This window comes from Fundulus heteroclitus, unplaced genomic scaffold (genome assembly GCF_011125445.2).
Source record: "Fundulus heteroclitus isolate FHET01 unplaced genomic scaffold, MU-UCD_Fhet_4.1 scaffold_49, whole genome shotgun sequence".
Classification (NCBI taxonomy): Eukaryota; Metazoa; Chordata; class Actinopteri; order Cyprinodontiformes; family Fundulidae; genus Fundulus; species Fundulus heteroclitus.
Genome location: NW_023396912.1, coordinates 320,290 through 341,160, shown reverse-complemented (window position 1 = coordinate 341,160; position 20,871 = coordinate 320,290). Strand labels below are relative to the sequence as shown.

General features: G+C 38.9%; 2 protein-coding genes across 14 annotated transcripts in view; one reads left to right on the top strand and one right to left on the bottom strand.

The window, feature by feature from the left end:
* LOC110367769 (zinc finger protein 239-like) overlaps positions 1–20,871 on the top strand; it is a 577,202-nt gene that overhangs the window by 416,099 nt on the left and 140,232 nt on the right. The gene's annotated exons all lie outside the window — the stretch shown is intronic.
* The window catches only part of LOC105924673 (zinc finger protein 62 homolog), a 120,171-nt gene that overhangs the window by 4,972 nt on the left and 94,328 nt on the right, over positions 1–20,871 (bottom strand). Inside the window, exons 1-3 of one of the 6 annotated variants that reach the window (XM_036132292.1) lie at positions 15,766–16,207; positions 15,189–15,613; positions 8,724–11,409 (exon numbers count right to left, since the gene is read on the bottom strand). The exons of 1 other annotated variant lie outside the window; for it this stretch is intronic. In XM_036132292.1, the coding sequence (XP_035988185.1) occupies positions 9,730–11,409; positions 15,189–15,515 (2,007 nt within the window). In that variant the 5' untranslated portion in view covers positions 15,516–15,613; positions 15,766–16,207 and the 3' untranslated portion in view covers positions 8,724–9,729. Of the gene's footprint in view, positions 1–8,723; positions 11,410–15,188; positions 15,614–15,765; positions 16,208–20,871 lie in introns of those variants that run through there. 4 more of the 6 variants (XR_004929582.1, XR_004929583.1, XM_036132291.1 and 1 more) reach the window with 4 other exon arrangements.

Below are 20,871 nucleotides of genomic sequence, written 5' to 3'. Positions count from 1 at the left end.
TCCTACATGTTTACTCGTTTGTTCTGAGCTACCAGTATGAATTTCATGTGTGTGGGACAATTTTTAGATTAAAACCAGGGGATGCGTTTTTTGGCAGCCCCATTGCCAAAAAACGCACCCCCTGCTATCTATGAGGGGTTGACGCTTGTATGACTTTATTCCTGTATATCCATCTGTAGTTAAAGGATAAGTGTCAGCAAATGCAAATTCTGGCCTTTAAAACAATGACAGCGCAATTGTTGCTGTATGATCTGAAGCCCCATTTGGAACTTTTAAACAGGCTTTTGAAAAACTTTGATAATTTGCTGCTGTAATATTATAGAATTTTCAGAATAAAAAGCTAGCAGATGTGCAGAATCAAAAACAATATAAATACAAGTATAGTGCATTCAGTACTGTTAGAAAGGTCACGCTATTTTCTGGAAAAATACATTACTTTATGAGTTAAGTTCTTTTCCGTTTTATGCCTCTTTCCTTGTAAGTTTGAAATGTCCCATGATCGTGAATGCACCATAGCTTTCTGACAGTCGCGAATGCATCACACTGGTCTATGAACGCTGTGCTGTTTACTGCAGAAGCAGTCTGATCTTCCGCTTAAGACAAAGCTTTGCAGTTTCAAAACTCACGTCGGCTCTCACGGTTTATTGTTGTGTGTGAATGAGAAGAGACCACAACAAATAAATCAGCCGTACCTCAGATAAAAACTTTGGATTTAATGGAGTTCATTAAACCCGTACTTTTGTAAACGAATCTGCCAAATAAACACCGTTTTTTCCACACAAGAGGTATATTCAAACGTTTTGATATCACTAATATAAGAACAAGTAACTCCGTTGGTCACATTTTAATCCGTTTTCTTCGTCGATATTCAGCTGTACAGAGCGAGGCGCGCTCCCGCGACAGGGGATGCATATCTCGGCATAACACTGGCATCTCCTCGGGCAGCTAAGCGGGGTCCTCCGGCTCAGCTACAGCAGCTACAGCAGCTAGCAGCTAAGCTAAAGGAAGTGGGTTCCCCTCTAGACCGCCAGCAGAACCTCCTACTGAGCGAACGTGTCCAGAGCGGGTCCCGCTGAGCGAAGCTGCTGAGGTCCAGCTGGGCTCTCAGACCTCCAGCCTGTCGGAACCGAGCCTTAAAGACTCCTTTGGACTCACCCGGTGCAGCTTCCAGCTCCGAGCCGTGGGGGAGTCCCGCTTCTCCTCCGGGTTCTGGAGCGGATCCAGCGGTCAGTCGGAACCGGGACGCCTGCTGGACTGGATCCTGGTTGGGTGTGGTTGGTTGTGGACCGAGCGGTTCGGATGGTGGGAAGCTGTGAAAGCGTCCAGCAGCAAACAATGGAAACAGCAGCTAGCTGCTGGTAGCGGAAATCAGACTTTTTTTTTTTTTTTTTTTTTTTTTTTTTGGCGACTTTAAATATTTTTTTTTTTTTTTTTTTTTTTTTTTTTTTTTTTTTTTTTTTTTTTTTTTTTTTTTTATTAACATCATATATGACAAACAGCGTCGGCATCAGATGTACACAAATCTGAAAAACTTGAAGAAGCCGATCCAACTTGCTTCCGTACTTGCAGAGAAAACGAAGACAGTAAAAATAAAAAATAAATAAAAAATAAATAAAATAATAATAAAAATAAAAATAATTAGGGGTTTTCCATTAGTCTCAAATTGTTCACCATGTTATACAGTTCTGAATCTTGTTTTTTGTCCATGAATTTCAGAGATAAGAAGAGATGGCAGAGTTCCTTGTGAAAAGTGGGGAAAGATGGTTTGATTTTAAGAAAACGACATTTGTGAATGAAAAACTTACCCATGATAATTATTACATTTAGTAATCTTTCAAATATCTTTTCTTTTCTCAGAGTTCCAAAAACAATGTCTTTTATAGAAAATTCAGGTAAATTTGGAATTTTAGGGAAAAGCCAGTAGTGCACATCATCCCACAAAGCTTTGCAATACACACATTCATAAAAAAGATGTTCAGTTGACTCAATATCACTGTTACAAAAAAAACAAGTATTATCATCAATAGCAAATCGAAGTCTAAGGAATTCCTTAGAGGGGTAAACACCTGAAAAGATTTTAAAGTGGACTTCCTTGGGTTTTGGAGGAACTGGGAGATTTAAATAATTTGTTCTAATATTTACCTTTTGGTCCTTTGAAAAAAAATGTGATATAAAATTTGGATTTGATACAAAAGGAAATAAAATATTAGTAAAGCATTCCCTAATTTTTGAATTTTTCAGTTTATTATCTGTGATACTGTGCCCATTAATCAGAAGTCCAGGTAGCACAGGGATTCTGTAATTAGGGTTCTCATAAAAGCATTTAGCTGTGCATAAAATATTTGGCGGAATAGCTTTAATAATTTTTTCAAATTTACTTTTATTTATTTGCAGGTTATATTTTGCACAGAAGTCTTCAAAAGACATAATCCCTCCATTATTTAATAAATGCATCACAGACCAAACACCTTGTTCTAGCCAATTATGGGCAAAGATTGATTTATTATTCATTTTTATGTAACGGCAATTCCATAAGGGAGTATTGTGTGGGCTATAGTTATGCTTATAAATTAATCTCCAGTATAATAAAACTTGCTGGTGAAAGAAGGAAAGTTTAACAGGCAGTTTTTTAACGTCAAAGTCACATCTAAGAAGGAAACTAATTCCGCCCAGATTTGAAAATATTTTGCTTGGAATATGGAACCATAATTTATTTTGATTTGTCAGAAAAGATCGGAGCCAATTTATTTTTAAAGTGCCATTCATACTGTCAAATTCAATAGCTTGCAGGCCACCGTCTTCAAACTGTTTAATTAAATTACCTTTTCTGATATAGTGAGTTTTTTGTTTCCATATGAAGTCAAAATTCATTCTGTTGATAGATTTGATTGCTGAATTGGGTATTCCTAATGTATATGCAGGGTAGATTAGTCTGGAGATACTTTCCATTTTGGTGAGAAATATTCTTCCCAGAATAGATAAATCTCTGTGTGTCCATTTATTTAGCTGAGTTTTGCATTTTTGAAGTTTGTCCCAAATATTCAGATTTTCTAAATCAGATTTATTTTTATTTATATGCACACCCAGATATTTAACGTTGGATTTAACAGGAATACTAAAAGCAGTAGACATGGGACAGTCTTTAAGAGGCAAGATTTCACATTTGTTTAAATTTAATTTAAGACCTGAAGCATTTGAGAATGTTTCAATCAATTTGAGAATTTTGGGAATTTCATTTAGGTTATTTAAGAATATGGTTGTGTCATCAGCTAACTGACTAATAGAAAACTCTTTGCCTCCCACCGACAATTTGCCAAATTGAGCATTTTTAATTGATATGGAAAGCATTTCTGCAGCAGCAATAAACAGCAAAGGAGAGATTGGACAACCTTGTTTTATACCTTTGTTGATGTTAAATCTTTGTGAGGTACCATGTGGAAGACACACTGAACTGTTTGTATCTTTATAAAATGTTTTAATTACATTAATAAATTTTTTACCAAACCCAAATAAATCTAAAGCTTTGAACATAAATTCATGTTCTATCATATCAAAGGCTTTATAAAAGTCTAAAAATAATACAAAGCCTTCATTTTCAATTAAATGGTTATAGTCAATTAAGTCCAAAATAAGGCGAATGTTGTTATGAATAGAGCGTCCTTTTATAAATCCAGATTGAGTGTCAGAGATAATTTGGGTTATGCCTGATTTTAACCTGTTAGCAAAAATGTGTGTCAGAAGCTTGTAATCATTATTTAATAGTGTTATTGGTCTTAAATTATCAAGAAGAGTTGGATCTTTTCCGGGTTTAGGGATGAGCGTGATGACACCTTGTTTCATAGTGTGGGTTAAACAGCCATTTTCTAATAGCTCTGTAAGCATTCCAAATACAAGGGTTCTTATGTGAACCCAAAAATGTTTATAAAAGTTACTTGTTAAGCCATCGCAGCCCGGAGCTTTGTCCTTGGATAAAGCATCCAAAGCTTTATCCAATTCCTCCATGGTGATGTCTGCCTCACAAATCTGCTTAAAATTGTCATCAATTTTTGGAATTAAATGATGAACAGAATGATAAAATGTTTCTGCCATTGAGTTATTGTATGTGGAGGAATATAAATTGCTATAAAAGGTAAAAATTTCTTTGGATATTAATTTTGAGTCAGTGCATGGTTTATCATTAATTTGCAAGCAATTTATCGCATTTCTTTCCTGTCTAATTTTTTCTAATCTACAGAAATATGCAGTACTTTTCTCACCATCTTCAATCCACTTAGCTCGGGACCTTAGATATGCTCCTTTGGCTTTTTTAGTATAAAAATTATCTAACTCAGACTGTAGAATTTTTTTGTGCTTTTTGTCATCATCATTAAAAAAAGGTTTAGAGCAGATGTGACTAAGTTGTTGAATGATTTCTAATTCCTTCTCCTTGTTTTGGGTAGCTATTAATTTACTGTATTTGATTGAGATTTGGCGGACTTTAAATTTAAAAAATTCCCATTTTTTCCGTGTAAGAGTTTAAATTTTTATCACAACAAATTAAATTGAGATGCTCCAGGATGTCGTTATTAAACTTTTCATTGTTAAGTAGGGTTGAGTTAAACTTCCAGTAACCTTTGTTATGGGATTTTTTCAGTTGAGCTGTAATACTGAGTTGTATCAGGCAGTGATCAGATAAAGGTGCAGGTGAAATTCCAGCATTAACACTATTTTGCATCAGATTTCCTGAAATTAGCCAGAAGTCGATACGGGACTTAACTGAGCCATCAGGTTTAAACCAGGAGAAGGACTGACCGCGCTGATTTGCTTCTCTCCAAGGATCCAGCAGGTTAAGGTCTAAGCAAAAGTTTTGTAAAACTACATTTATCTGATGAGATTGGAATTTAGAGGGTGATCTATCAAGCCATTCATTATAAACCATATTAAAATCTCCTCCCAATATAAAATTGTTTGTGGAATATTTATGAGCTAGTTCTTTTAGATGACTTGTTAATTCAGTCAATAAGCGTTTATTCTGAGTAACACTGTTGTAACCATAGACGTTACAGAGAATCACAAAACTAGTTTCCATTTTGAGTACACAAATAATCCAGTGGCCCTGGGTGTCTTTCCTATGAGTTTCTAGTTTATTCTGAAAATTTTTAAATAGTAAAGCAACACCAGCAGATTTATTAGTACCATGACACAAAATTATTTTTTCCCCCCATTGATTAGACCAGAAGTTTTCATCTGCCTCAGTAGAATGTGTTTCTTGTAACAAAATGCAGCTAGCTTTTGCATTTTTACAGAAGAGAAATATTGATTTCCTTTTGATACTATCTCTCAAACCCCTAACATTTAAAGACACACAGTTAAAGTTAGAAATAAACACAGACATAAAAGGGAAGCACCAGAAAAAATATGGAGAAGGTAATTGAACCTCTAGTGTTTAGGAAAAGGAACGAATGAAACACTAACTCCCTTAAACTGAGTTCGGAACAAAATAATTGACCTCTAACTAAATATGATTAGCATGTTTTTATCAAAAAGATTTAGCAAATCTCTGAATAATTAACTTTGCCTTTTTTAAATAGCCCTATTTATTGAATTGGCCTATTTAACCAAAAGAATTTTAGAAATAAAGGAATGCAACTTTCCTTGAACCATAATCTAGCACCTTGTGCTCTCTTCATATACTGTGTGGTTACTAAACACTACCACTGGATCTTCAGTCAATCAGGGAATACCCGAACACCGCTGATGTAGCCGACATGCCCTCGGTAGTAGACACTTTTTCCCTCGTTCCTGGCTCGCTCCATTTTGGGCCAGACTGCAGCTCTTGCCTCCCGATCCCGTTTGCAGAAATCTTGCTTGAAGTGGATGCCCAGCTCTTTGCACGTCTTGGAATCTTTAGTGAGTTTCCAGAAGGCATCTCTGTGGTGTCGCATGCTGAACTGAATAAGTATTTGCCGATGTCTTCCATCTTCTTTTTTCCCCAGACGATGCGCGATGTCCACTGCGTTGCCAATAGACGAGGCCCATTGCTGTGCTATTTTGGTTAAGATGTCGATGACTTCTTTGCGGGTATCTTCGTTATTTTTTTCTTTTAAGCCCTGAATTTTTAAATTCCAGCGGCGTTTATAGCGTTCTAGTTCCAACAACCTTTCCTTCATCTCCGCGTTTTCTTTGATGAGCGCAGGAACCTCTTTTTCCAGGTCAGATAGTTTCGTTTTGCAGTCTTTTATGTCAGCTGCGTTCATTTCGGCTAGCTTAGAGATGTTAGCAACCATTATCATGTTATCACGTAGCTGCACGCCGAAGTTATCAATCTTGTCTGTTAACTTGTTAATGGCTTCCACCATCGGGTTGATGACTTCCTCGTTTTGGGACACAATTACCTTGCTGGGTGGTGTCGGTGTTTTAATAGGCGTCGGGGGAGATTTCCTTTTGGTTGTTGGCAGTGAAGTCTCCATAGCATACTCGTGGTCAGGGACTGGAGAGCACGTCTTGGAGCCTGTCGCTGGTTTGGCCGTAGTATCAGCTTTTTCTCGTTTCATATCTTTTGTTGTATGTATGAGTTGTTAAAGAGAATTAAACCGGAAATAAATAAACTGTATAGGTAAGCTTTGTAACCTTTTGAGTGCTCAAAAACAGAGGTCTTAACTATCAAATCGGGAGTAGTGCATTCGAGCTTAAAGAAAGCTGCCTTTCCGGTTCGCCATCTTCCCCGGAATCAGGAAATCAGACTTCTTGGTGTTTATTGGCGGTCAGCAAACAGCGGATTGCTGCTCTAGCGCCACCATGTGGTGAGGAGGAGTGGATCTGAACGCTACTGCAGCCTGGATCCTTTACCTGGAGGAGACCATTAAAAGCTTCCTCACACCTCTCACTTCTGCACTTACTTTAAGCAAATCACACAAATATACTTTCACTTTCATTCTCTTCACATTTTGAACCAGACGTCTCCTTTATTCCTCGTACTTCTGATATTTTATGGACTTAGAGTCAAACTTTATTCTCATTCAGCTGCACGACGACAACAGAGCAAAATTATGTTGTGAGGCTCTGAGTATAAATATCTATGTGTAATAAAAATTATCTCAACGTTACATAAAACAGGATCCTTTAATCTGAATGTGTTTGTCTTGAGTTAGTTTAAGTAAATCACACAAATATACTTTCACTTTCATTCTCTTCACATTTTGAACCAGACGTCTCCTTTATTCCTCGTACTTCTGACATTTTATGGAGTCAGACAAGCTTTATTCTTAAAACAAAATTAGAACAAAAAATCTGTGTAAAAACTTGTATTTGTGATTAAAATCTCCCATTTTGTACATCATTGTCCAAGTTGCACAAGCACTTTCACTATTGTCTACTTAAGCCCATGTAAAAGTGACAGATAAACATACGCAGGCTGCCCTATAAAAAATACACACAGAACATGTTCAAAACTATTTATCATACACATGTAACGATCCTAAGAGAAAATAATAGTTGTTACTTTTTATTGCTAATTTCCACGGACCCTAAAGGTAAGAAAAATACAAGCAAGCGCCAGATTATATCGCTGGTTGTATCACAACTCTTGCAGGATAAAATTCTCAGATCTGGTAGAATTTCACACCACACAGTTAACAAAGCCAGAAATAAAGAGCTAAGAAATGTATACATGTATGTTGATAATGTAGAGTATATTGATTGATATGCTTAGTATGGAGTGTCACTTCTTCAAATCCCTTTTTAGACATAACTAAAATATACATTTAATAAAGTTATATATATATATATGTATAATTATATAGTTGTTTGTACAACTAAATCAGGGATCCCCAGGACCACATGTGGAACCCTCCAGTGAGCTGCATTAAAAATGCTACTTTATTCAGTTGCTTTTCCATTTTAATCATACTGGTGTCGCCCGAGAAGGAACCGCTGGAAGAAGCTTAAAATATCCCATTTATTTACTTCAAGTTTTCTCTTTTAAAGAGTAAATGTCAGTTCTTCCTTTTTCACATTCAGGTCATTCAGCTGTGGTCTATATAAAGTGGAACTGCCACGCTTTTGTGTGAATCCCTCGTTATTGTAGCTCCACAGCGCCTCTTTAGCCCGTTCAGCAGTCTGCTCTCGTTACCAGGCCAGATTTAGCTGCTTGGAGCTAAACACCACCAGTGTTTTTATACCATTCAAAAATCTTCCAACATAGACTTTCAGACACTAAAATACTAAAATAATGTCAAACAGTCAATTACTGAATGCTCACAACTTCTGTAAGAGTTTTGTTTGCTCTTTAATTAAAAGCTTAGCAGGAAAATTTTAATATTTAATCATTTAATTCCGCAGCTGAGTAGACTCCATATAAGAAAGTAGGCCAAACATGTTTATCTGTTCAAGTAAAAGTTTATTAAACCAAAGAACTCCCTGATACAATCAAACTGTTTGAGAAACAACCTATTTAACTAAAATCACGCATCTACCAATAATCAAACGTAAAATGGAAAACCATCAATTAGCAATCAGTGAGCAACTGAAAAATTATAAATGTAGATCAACAGGTCATCCATGGTTTACTCTGACTAATCAAGTATGTGAATATTTCCACAGTAATGGCATTTTTATAGCGTTTCAGTCAGGCTTCGGAGCTCGTCATACAGCTCTGGTGAAGGTCACTAATGATATTCTCATGGCCTCTGATAATGGACTTGTGTCTGTACTTGTCCTGTTAGATCTCAGTGCTGCATTTGATACAGTTGATCACAATATTCCCCTAGAATGATCTGAATGTGCTGTAGGGATTAAATAAAAGGGATTAGGATTGCCAATATGGGGATTAACCTGGCTGTAATCTGCCCTACGTTTACCTTGCGATTTAGAGATTTTATTTAGTACTTTCCCAAAAAACGGACATGTTTTACCTTCCCAAAGTGTCTCTCTTCCTGTTTGACTTTTGAATTTCCCGTCAAAATGCTTCATAGCTCTGACCAAGATATAGAAGGGGTACCTTGGTCAGAGCTGCGCAGTACAGCTGCAGAAAACAGCAAGCCGGTCTGCCCCAGCCCCATCCACTTCACTTAGAGCAGGGGTCTTCAACCTTTTTAAGACTGGGACCCATTTGATTAATGGAGATGGACATGTCAGTATTTTGCAGAGGGGGCATTTTGAACACAGACATTAGATGGCATAATGAGGAAAAACATCATGCAGAAAGTCTGGAGCCATGTGTCTAGATATCAGTACACAAGTTAAAGCTTGGGCACAAGCAGTGGAACACTGACCCTAAGCATAGCACCAGATAAGTTGAAAAAAAAGAGAAAATTTGGCATGGATCTGTATGACAGAGCGGCATTTTTTAAAGGAAACCAGACAAATGATGAAGTTGTTGAAAGAAAAGAAAATTGATATTTTTGGTACCACTGCCATGAATAGAAGGAAGAAATAATGCAACAAGAATCTGCCATCAGTCAGCGTTTGGACCAGAACATAATATTCCTCATGCCAGTTGCAGGAGATGTTGCCAATTACTGTATGTCATTCCAGCACAGTCTGTATTAAGTGTGATTCTATTTAAGAACCCTTGCACCACACTAGTCACAGCATTATGGTCTCTTGCCAGTATGGATCTATTGATGTCTCAGGAAACTAGATTAAATATTAAAATAATCTTAATGTGTGATAAAAATAGTAAAACAGGAAATAAAACACTATAGTTTAAAAAGAAAATAGCTGCTCCAGATTGGTTACAGCTGTATTGTCTCAAGTATGGTTCTGTTTATGTCGGTTTAAACTGGATTTATAGATAAATGTGGTTCCACACTGGTCACAGCTGTATGGTTTGTCTCCAGTATGGGTCCGTTGATGCATCTTTAAATCAGATTTCGCCCTAAAGGTTGCTTCACATTGGTCACAACTATATGGTCTCTCTCCAGTATGGATCCGTTGATGTATCTTCATGTCAGATTTGGCTCTAAAGGTTGCTTCACACTGGTCACAGCTGTATGGTCTCTCTTTAGTGTGGCTCTGTTTATGTCTCTGTAAACTAGATTTACGGTTAAAGGTCGCTGCACACTGGTCACAGCTGTATGGTCTCTCCCCAGTATGGATATGTTGATGCACCTTAAAATCATATCTGGTTCTAAAAGTTGCTTCACACTGGTCACAGCTGTATGGTCTCTCTTGAGTGTGGTCCTGTTTATGTCTGCGTAAACTGGATTTATAGGTAAAAGTGACTCCACACTGGTCACAGCTGTATGGTCTCTCTCCAGTATGGATCCGTTTATGTACCTTCAAATCATATTTGGCTCTAAAAGCTGCTTCACAATGGTCACAGCTGAATGGTCTCTCTCCGGTATGTTTCCGTTTATGTATTATAAAATCAGATCTGGCTATAAAAGTTGCTTCACACTGGTCACAGCTGTATCGTCTCTCATCAGAGTGGGTCCGTTTATGCACATTTAAATTAGATTTAGTTTGAAAGGATGATCCACACTGGTCACAGCTAAATGGTCTCTCTCCAGTGTGGATTCGTTGATGTACTTTTAAGTTAGAATTGGTATCAAAAGTTGCAGCACACTGGTCACAGATGAATGGCCGTTCCCCAGTGTGGATCCGTTTATGTTTTATTAAAGTAGATTTAGTCTTAAAAGCTGAACCACACTGGTCACAGCTGAATGGTCTCTCTCCAGTGTGGATCCGTTGGTGCACTATTAAATTACATCTAATGTGAAAGACTGCTCCACACTGGTCACAACTAAATGGCTTCTCTCCAGTGTGACTCAATTGATGTATCTTAAATTCAGATCTGGCTCTAAAAGTTGCTCCACACTGGTCACAGCAGTATGGTCTCTCTCCAGTGTGGATCCGTTGATGTGTCTTAAATCCAGACCTGTCTCTAAAAGTAGCGCCACACTGGTCACAGCTGTATGGTCTCTCTCCAGTGTGGATCCTTTGATGCACTATTAAGGTATTTCTTCTGACGAAGGTTGCAGCACACTGGTCACAGCTATATGGTCTCTCTCCGGTATGGTTCCACTGATGCATCTTAAAATCAGCTAAGGTTCTGAAAGTTGCTTCACACTGGTCACAGCTGTATGGTCTCTCTCCAGTATGGATCCGTTGATGTATCCTCAAATCAGACTTGGCTCTAAAAGTTACAGCACACTGGTCACAGCTGTATGGTCTCTCTTTAGTGTGAATCTGTTTATGTCTGTGCAAACTAGATCTACGGTTAAAAGTCGCTCCACACTGATCACAACTATATCCACAAGGATCCACGCTCTCTCCAGTGTGGATCCTTTGATGTAACATTAATTTAGACTTAGTTTCAAAAGTTTCTAAACACTGGACACAGCGGTACTTTTTTGCTCCAGTCTGACAACATGCTGTTCCTTTAGATGGTGCAGTGAGGGCTCCACTAGTCTGATGATCTTCATGTTCCTGTTTACAGAGAGGGAGAGATAAAGGCTTTATATCAACTTACATTTTGAAACAACAACCACTTTTTTACATTCCAAAAACATTCCAAAAACACATCTGTAACACATGCAAAGTTTGCAAACATTTTTCTTGAAGCTATTGGACATACATGTGTTGCACTGCCAGCAGTATTGCAAAGTTTTCCTAAAGTCACTTATAAGTTCTGTGAGTTGCTTTTCTTTTTGGCTTGTTTCAGTGACCTTGCTTATTTGTGCTTTAAAATATGCGCCGTATAAAACAATAAATAAATAAATTCACGGAGTTATAATTAATTTTAGTTGGGCAAACAGCTTCCTCGGTACAAATAAACGCATTGGGGGCACGTGAGAGACCCATCCAAGATGGTGGCCGTGCTGGCAGCACCATTCCTTGATAGAATTAGGTATTGATTCCAATTTCAAGAATTGATTGGATTCCTATTCGATTTGATCCGATCTCAAATGGGATTGCTGGTATTAAAAATGTTTTAGCTATTACCTGAATTTGATGACTGAATTGACATGGCACGGTAGCTCCACAGTGACACAGAACCTGAACTAACATGGAGTCTTTGATGAGGGTGAAGAGGGCTCAACAGCGGGATAAGTTGTTACGATATCTGGCGTTTTTTCCGTTTCTAAGTGAGAATACCCTGACAGCGCTTGGCTCGGGGCTGTCCTGTGCGGCCGCAGTCGTGCTTCTGAGTACCGCCTTAAAGGCATACTATGCAACATTTTTCAGTTAATTAATATGTTCCATACCGTTTTGGATGATTAAATGAGTCATTTCAGGTTGAACTAAGGTTTTCTCGGCCACCCTGGTGGTCTGTGGGGGAAATACCGTACTTGCAATGCAGGAGCACTCGGCCCGCACTCACAGGCTCAGATATCTCGTGTGCATCGCGAGAGTCGGTCTTGCTTTACGGCGAGAACTGCTACACGCCCGCAGTGAAAGGTGTGCTCGTTGCTAGCGCAGTGGCGATATTTGTGCAGTTATCATGGCGGAACCAGCGAGAAAACAGCGAAAGCCCATGTTGGAGCAGGCAAGAAAGAGGAAAAGGGCTCTGGACAGAGAGAGGAGTCGTACACGGGGGAACATAGAAGGCTGCAAGGCTGACGCGGACCTCGCGTTTCTGCTGATGCGATTGTAAGTAACATTGTAGGGTTTCCCTCACGCTACGGCCTCGCCGACATTCCAAAAAAATAATAATAAAAAAATAAAACTAACTTGATATGCGCGCCGCTCCGCTCAGCCGGTCAGCGGTGAGAAGTTTGTCCCCCCCCCCGCTCCGCCGGTCGTCCCAAATTCCTAGGGGAAACACTGCATTGGAATGGTTTCTCTCTCTCTGTGTGCATGTTTATACCTTCACTGTGTTAGTCATTGTTTGTACTGCCGTTTTTTCGACTTTTGTATTCGTTGCGTTCGCCTGTCTGCTAAGCTCAAAACAACCGCGCCTGGCTTGACGGAGGAACCATAGACATATATAAAGAGTAGACCCCGCATCGACCGCTCTCGCCTATAGGCGCTGACGAGATTTAGGGGCGCCATCTTGAGGCGGTCGACAACTCCGCTCAGTCTAATGTGTTAACCAGGTGCAGAATCAATTTTAATCAACTATAACTCGTTTAATGTTGAGCTAATTTTCACATTTGTTTTGCTTAAAACTTTAAAACTATAGCTATTATAACAAATGGTCCAATGCGTTTAAATAATCTTAGTGGGGTTAAAAGTAATAGAATATTCTGACATGATGTATGTATGTTTCAAAACACAGCCACGCACACATTTTCTATAATTTTTTTATTGCTATATAAACAAACACATTTGTACATGTACATATGTACATATACTTCCCAAAAAGAACCCGTGATGGGCGAAATCTGTAAAGTAGAAACCTTTATTTATTTTTTTACAATTATTATATACAATGAAATACACTATAGTATATTGAAACCATAGAACAAAACCTTTTTACCGGCCCAAGCATTTGTTTAACAAATGAAAGTACTATATAAACGTTTTTTTTATTATTATTTACAAATAAGCTGTAAAATAATAATTTTAATCAATATGAACTGAAGGCTTCAAATTGCGGAGATCAGCGCGGCCCACCGCGACCCGAGTCATTGGATTATAACGGGAGAAAATGAAAAATTAATATAAAAAAAATACAAAGTACAGTAGGACAAATAGTGACTCGTGTGTATTTCACTGCTCTTTTGACTGAGGCGCTGCATCCGTGACTCCGCTCTGTAGCGTTTTTTTCTTCTAAAGCCCGCGGTGCAGGTGAGGTTTTTTTTCGGGAGAAGAACACATTTTTATCGGTAGTTGTCACTATTTTTTCTTCTGGGCAAAAAGATTCTTATAAACCGACACGCCACCTGATGAGAACTGTAATGAACGGCTCATCAATGCAAATCCGTGAAGCAGCGAGACCGTGAAAGGTGAACCGCAATATAGCGAGGGTTCACTCTATATATATATATATATATATATATATATATATATATATATATATATATATATATATATATATATATATATATATATATATGCTGTTTATTCACTAATGTCTAACAACAACTTTGTATCTCCTTTAGAAAACTTACATTCTGATCAAAAATATAAACAATGTCTTTTCATCTTGCTTGTGAAAGTTATCCCTCGAGCCCTGACATAAATAGTCCCTCGATTTAAACAAAAATGAGCCGCACAGTGCTGAGGCATCATTAGTGTGTCAGCTTGAATCAGCAGGATTAGGTATCAAGTCGACCGCCCCAAGGTGGCGCCCGTAATTCCTGCGCAGCGACAGTCAATGCGGGGTCTACTCTTATATTATGTCTATGGGAGGAACCAGAACAGCTGAGCATCTTTACGACAGCGCACTTTTACTTTCGCCCTCTGGGGGGAGCCTCGCTGGAAAATCAACCCCGGTTGCATAGTATACCTTTAACATCAACCTGCCTGATAGCTCGTCTAATGCGGCTGTTAGCTTGTTAGCTGGTTAAGGACAGGAGCTTGTTTACGTGCGCAACTTTCCCTGATCAGACTGAAATGAGTTCTGTTACAGATTATGATGTTATAGAGATTGGGCTGGAAATGCAGTTAAAATGGAAACAACAGATAGACAACGGACTCTGGAGACTCAGAGTCTGACATACTTAATTTGGACAGAATGACTACCACTTAGCTGTTTTGAAGTGTTATAATATGACTTGTTATATTTTATCAAGTGCAATATCATTTATGTGCTAAGGAAAATGAAAATTGGTAAGGTCGTGCTTTTGTTTAATTAACTCACTCTGCTCTCGGCGCACGACATGCTTAAAATAAACTAAACTAAAATTCTTCCCTTTATGTTTTCATGTTGTCTTTTTACATATTTCTCTCTTTTTTTTACTTTTCTTGTACATTTCTGCTTCATTTTGGAAATAAAGTGGGCTGTCCTTCATTGTGTATAAAATGAGAAATTCAAAAGAAAAACTTTTAAAAACCTCCAGAAACCCTGATGCAGAGGACGACTTTAACCTTTAGGGCTGGATTAAAACCTTTATAGGGTGTTTAGTCTGAATAAAGATCTAACAGGAGAATATGAGGTGTTTCCTTCACCTGTTTGTGTCGATCAAAAATCTTCCAGGTTTTCTCCTTCTTTCTGCACAGAATCACTGACAATATTTTCTAACCGTTTTGCTGTTTCTTTATTCTCATTGATTTCCTGTCAGGTTTTCATCGCTGTAGAAATTAAAGACCTGAACACTGACCTGTAGATCACTGGGACCAGAGGAGGAGGCTGGGTCGGTCCGGTTTGTGGTGTTCAGAGGGTGGAGGCCCGGTTCCTGGTCCTGGTGTTCCTCAACTTTAACCTCTTCATTCTCCTGCTGCTTCACCTCAATCTTCATCTCAAAGTTCTCCTCATCGTCCTCGATCTTCATCTCATGGTTCTCCTCCTTTACCTCAATCTTAATCTCATAGTTCTCATAGTTCTCATCCTCCTTGATCTTCATCTCAGGGTTCTCCTCCTTCTCAATCTTCGTCTCATGGTTCTCCTCCCCCTCTTCTTCAATCTTCATCTCAAGGTTATCCTTCATCCTTCTGCTCCTGCCTGATAATCTCCAGAACCTCTCTGGTCTTTAGATGTTCTGATTCTTCAGCTGAAGCTCTGGGTAGAGACGTTCTGAGCTGCACCCTGGTAGAAACAACAGCTGATCAGGTTAAAGGATTTTTAGACATTTCACTAATTTAATAAAGCACACCCTCTTTCAGGGTCTGAATTATCAGGACATAATTAAAATGATCTGGTATTTGCAGGGTTCTAAAATTCTTTAAATCCATCCTCACTTCCTTCCTGTCCATTTTCATGAAGACGTCTGATTGGTCCATCTGAACATCTGCTTCCTGTCTCTGCAGCCTCACTTTGCCCAGATATGAAACTTCTACCAACAGTTTTTAACTGCGCTCAACAAATCCATGAACGATATACACTCATTAGAGCTGGACAACTAATCGCATTTGCAATATAATCACAATTATTAAAAAAAAACACAATTTCCAAATTGCAGAGCTCTGCTATTATTGGCTACATAACTAATAATGGATCAGACACACCCTTTAGGTGTTGTTCACATGTTTAAAATAGGTTTGCTCCACATGAAATGGCAGAGAGATAAACCAGTGAGATAATATAAGTTTATTAAAACCAGCCTTTGGCTGTTTGACTGACTTCCTGTTTGCGGTAAGGCGTATTGTGTCACTTCCTGTAGTTGCTGTGTGAACGACGGGCTTTTGCTCCAGGCTCTCTCGCTTTTTATCTTTAAACCTCTTCGCTGTAACATCTGTTTCCAAACATAAGCACTTTTAAAACATTTTCTGTGGCTGCTCATCACGTTTGGGAACTCCTCGTGTTTCACACGGTTTGTTCTTTGGCGTGGTAATAGGGCGTTAGGCTAGCTTTAGCCTAGCGTTAGCCTAGCGCTAGCCAAGCCTTAGCCTCATAATGGCTTCTCCGGCTCTGACTAAGTCTCCTATCTGCTGCTCTCTGTGTCAGATGTTCAGTTATTCCTCTGCCTCCTTTAGTGATAATGGTACTTGTAATAAATGTAGTGTCTTTGTAGCTTTGGAGGCGAGGGTGTCAGAATTGGAGACCCGGCTCCGTGCTGTTAAAAAACCAGCTGATAGCCGCTCCTTTGCTAGCGCAGAGCCGCATAGAGTAACTTCACGTAGCGAACCTAAAGCAGTAGCACCCGAGCAGCCTGGTAACCAGGCTGGCTGGGTGACAGTTCGTAGGAAGCATAGCTCTAGATTACAGACCCCAGATCACCACCAACCCATCTGCGTTTCTAATAAATTTTCCCCTCTCAGCGACAGTCTCGCTGAGGAGCCGGCCTTAATTATTGGCAGCTCCATAATAAGAAATGTGGCACTAAAGAAACCAGGGACCATAGTTAAATGCCTACCAGGGGCCAGAACAGGCGACATAGAATCCTACCTAAAACTGCTGGCTAAGGATAAGCGTAAATACAGTAAGATTGTTATTAACGCTGGCGGTAATGACACCCGATCACGCCGATCAGAGGTCACCAAAGTTGGTGTTGCTTCGGTGTGTGAGTTTGCTAAAACTATGTCGGACTCTGTAATTTTCTCTGGTCCCCTGCCTGATCTGACCAGTGATGACATGTTTAGCCGCATGTCATCATTCAACCGCTGGTTGTCTAGGTGGTGTCCAGAAAACGACGTGGGCTACATTGATAACTGGAGAACTTTCTGGGGAAAACCTGGTCTGATCCGGAGAGACGGCATCCATCCCACTTTGGATGGTGCAGCTCTTCTTTCTAGGAATCTGGCCGGATTTATTAGTTCTCCTAAATGCTGACAACCCAGGGTCCAGACCAGGAAGCAGAGCCGTAGTTTAACACACCTCTCTGCAGCTTCTGTACTGTTACCCATCCATTATCCTATTGAGACGGTGTCTTTCCCACGGCCAAAACTTAACAGATCAAAAACTTATCTAAAAGGAACAAATCATAAAAATCTAATACGAATCCATACGGATCGCTTTGAACCAAAAAAAAAAAAAAAGAATTAAATGTGGTCTATTAAATATAAGGTCTCTCCCTCCAAAGACTTTGTTAGTTAACAAATTCATTTCTGATAAACAGATTGATTTGTTTTGTCTCACAGAAACCTGGCTACAAGAGGACTACGTTAGTATAAATGAGTCAACTCCCTCCAATTATTCAAATTTCCACATTCCCAGATCTGTGGGAAGAGGAGGAGGAGTGGCAACCATCTTTCAGTCTGATTTATTAATTAGTCCCAGGCCAATTAATAACTACAGTTCTTTTGACCATTTAACCCTCAGTTTTCCTCATCCAAACTGCAAATGAATAAAACCTCTTCTGTTTGTTGTTTTGTATCTTCCACCAGGCCCTTACACTCAGTTTTTGGACGAGTTGTCAGATTTCTTATCTGATTTGGTGTTAAATACTGATAAGGTTATTATAGTGGGTGATTTTAACATCCATGTTGACACAGAATGTGATGACCTTAGTGTAGCCTTTAAAACTATCCTAGATTCAATTGGTTTTGCTCAAAATGTGCATAAACCGACGCACTCTTGGCTTCATACTTTAGAACTTGTGCTGACATATGGCATTGATTGTGAAGAATTAGACTTAGACTTTCTTTATTGTCATTTTGTATACACAGAGTGCATACAGAACAAATTAACAGTATTTCCTCACAACCCTGTCCTATCTGATCATTTTTTTAATAACATTTGAGTTTAATCTAACTGAGTTCTCCACCCCCAAAAGAGGGTTCCATTATAGTAGATCTTTATCGGATAATGCTGTATCAAAACTTAAAGAGTCTGTCCCCTTTTTAATATCCTCCGTATTGCAGAAATGCCCTGTAGATGGCAGCAATGTTGTTTCTTCCCATTCACAAATAGACACCTTTGTTAACGGTATGACTTCCTCAATGCGTTCTGCATTAGACAATGTGGCTCCCTTGAAAAAGAAGGTGATTATTCACAGAAAGCTGGCTCCCTGGTTTAATTCAGAGCTGCGTTCCTTGAAGCACAATGTTAGGAAATTGGAGAGAAAATGGCGCTCTACACACCAAGAGGAATCCTACTTAATCTGGAGGGACAGTCTATTGTTGTATAACAAGACCCTTCGCAGAGTTAGAGCAGCATATTTTTCATCATTAATTGAAGAGAATAAAAATAATCCTAGATTTCTCTTTAGTACAGTTGCCAAACTTACCCAGAGCCACAGCTCTGTTGATCCATCCATTCCCTTAGCTCTTAGCAGTAATGATTTTATGGGATTCTTCATAAATAAAATTGATGCCATTAAAAATAAAATAATTGGCATCCTCCCAAACATGATTACCTCGTCCTCAGTAAGTGAGGCAGCATTGGAGGAATCTTTAGAACCTGCATAGTGTCTGAACTGTTTAGAAGCAGTAGAGCTTTCTGAGCTATCTAAAATTTTAGCTTCATCTAAACCTTCTACCTGTATGTTAGACCCAATCCCAACCAAGTTGTTTAAGGAGATATTCCCTTTGATCAGTGGCACTATTTTAGACATGATTAATCTATCCCTGGTAAATGGATATGTACCACAGGCTTTTAAAGTAGCTGTTATTAAACCTTTACTTAAGAAACCTTCTCTTGATCAAGATGAGTTAGTAAATTACAGACCTATATCTAATCTTCTTTTCCTATCTAAAATTCTTGAGAAAGTAGTTGCTAATCAACTTTGTGAACATTTACAAAGCAATGACCTACTTGAGGAGTTTCAGTCAGGCTTCCGAGCTCATCATAGCACTGAAACAGCTCTGGTGAAGGTCACCAATGACATTCTCATGGCCTCAGATAATGGACTTGTGTCTATACTTGTCCTGTTAGATCTCAGTGCTGCTTTTGATACAGTTGATCACAATATTCTCCTACAAAGACTTGAGCATACTGTAGGGATTAAGGGAAAAGCATTAGGCTGGTTTAAATCTTATCTGTCGGACAGATTCCAGTTTTTTCATGTTAATAATAAATCTTCCTCAAACTCTAGGGTCACTTGTGGAGTACCACAGGGTTCAGTCCTTGGATCAATTCTATTTACTATATATATGCTTCCGATTGGCAAAATTATCAGACAGCATGGAATTAATTTCCACTGTTATGCTGATGATACTCAGCTATATTTATCCATAAATCCTGATGAATCCAATCAGTTACTTTGACCGCAGTCATGTCTTGATGACATCAAAAGCTGGATGACTTTAAATTTCCTGCATTTAAATTCTGACAAGACAGAAGTTGTAATCTTTGGACCAGAGTCCTCAAAAAATAAACTTCTTAATCAATCACTTAATCTGGATGGCATTCATTTGTTCTCTGGTAATAAAGTAAAAAATCTTGGTGTTGTTTTCGACCAAGACATGTCATTTAAATCCCATATTAAACAGGTTTCCAGAGTTTCCTTTTTTCACCTCCGGAATATCGCCAAAATTAGAAACATTCTGTCCAGGAGTGATGCTGAAAAACTGGTCCATGCATTTGTTACTTCAAGGCTGGACTATTGTAATTCTTTACCATCAGGAAGTCCACAAAATGCAGTTCAAAGCCTTCAGCTGATCCAAAATGCTGCAGCAAGAGTTCTGATGAAAATCAACAAGCAGGATCATATTTCTCCAATTTTAGCTTCCCTTCATTGGGTTCCTGTTAAATCAAGAATAGAATTTAAAATTCTTCTTCTAACGTATAAAGCCCTTAATAATCAAGCTCCATCATATATCAGAGCTCTGATTACCCCGTATGTTCCTAACAGAGCACTTCGCTCTCAGACTGCAGGTCTGCTGGTGGTTCCTAGAGTCTCTAAAAGTAGAATGGGAGGCAGATCCTTTAGCTATCAGGCTCCTCTCCTGTGGAACCAACTCCCAGTTTTGGTCCGTGAGGCAGACACCCTGTCTACTTTTATGACTAATCTTAAAACCTTCCTTTTTGACAAAGCTTATAACTAGAGTGGCTCATGTTACCCTGAGCTATCTCTATAGTTATGCTGCTATAGGCTTGGGCTGCTGGAGGACATCAGGATCTATTTCTCTCACCCTGCTGAGTTCTCCTACTGCTCTCCAATCTGCATTGCTTGTTGTTATTTCAACTTTTAACTTTTTGTTCTCTGTCATTTTCCTCTTCATAGAAGGTACACCTGGTCTGGTGTTCTGTTAACTGTGACATCATCCAGAGAAGACGGCTCACCCGCTACTACCATCTAATGTAGAACAGATTACTAGATCAATGTGTGCTTCTGTGCTTTTTTGTCTCTCTTGTTGTGTCTCTGCTCTGTCTTCTCTAACCCCAGTCGGTCGAGGCAGATGACCGTTCATACTGAGCCCGGTTCTGCCGGAGGTTTTCCTTCCCGTTAATGGGGAGTTTTTCTT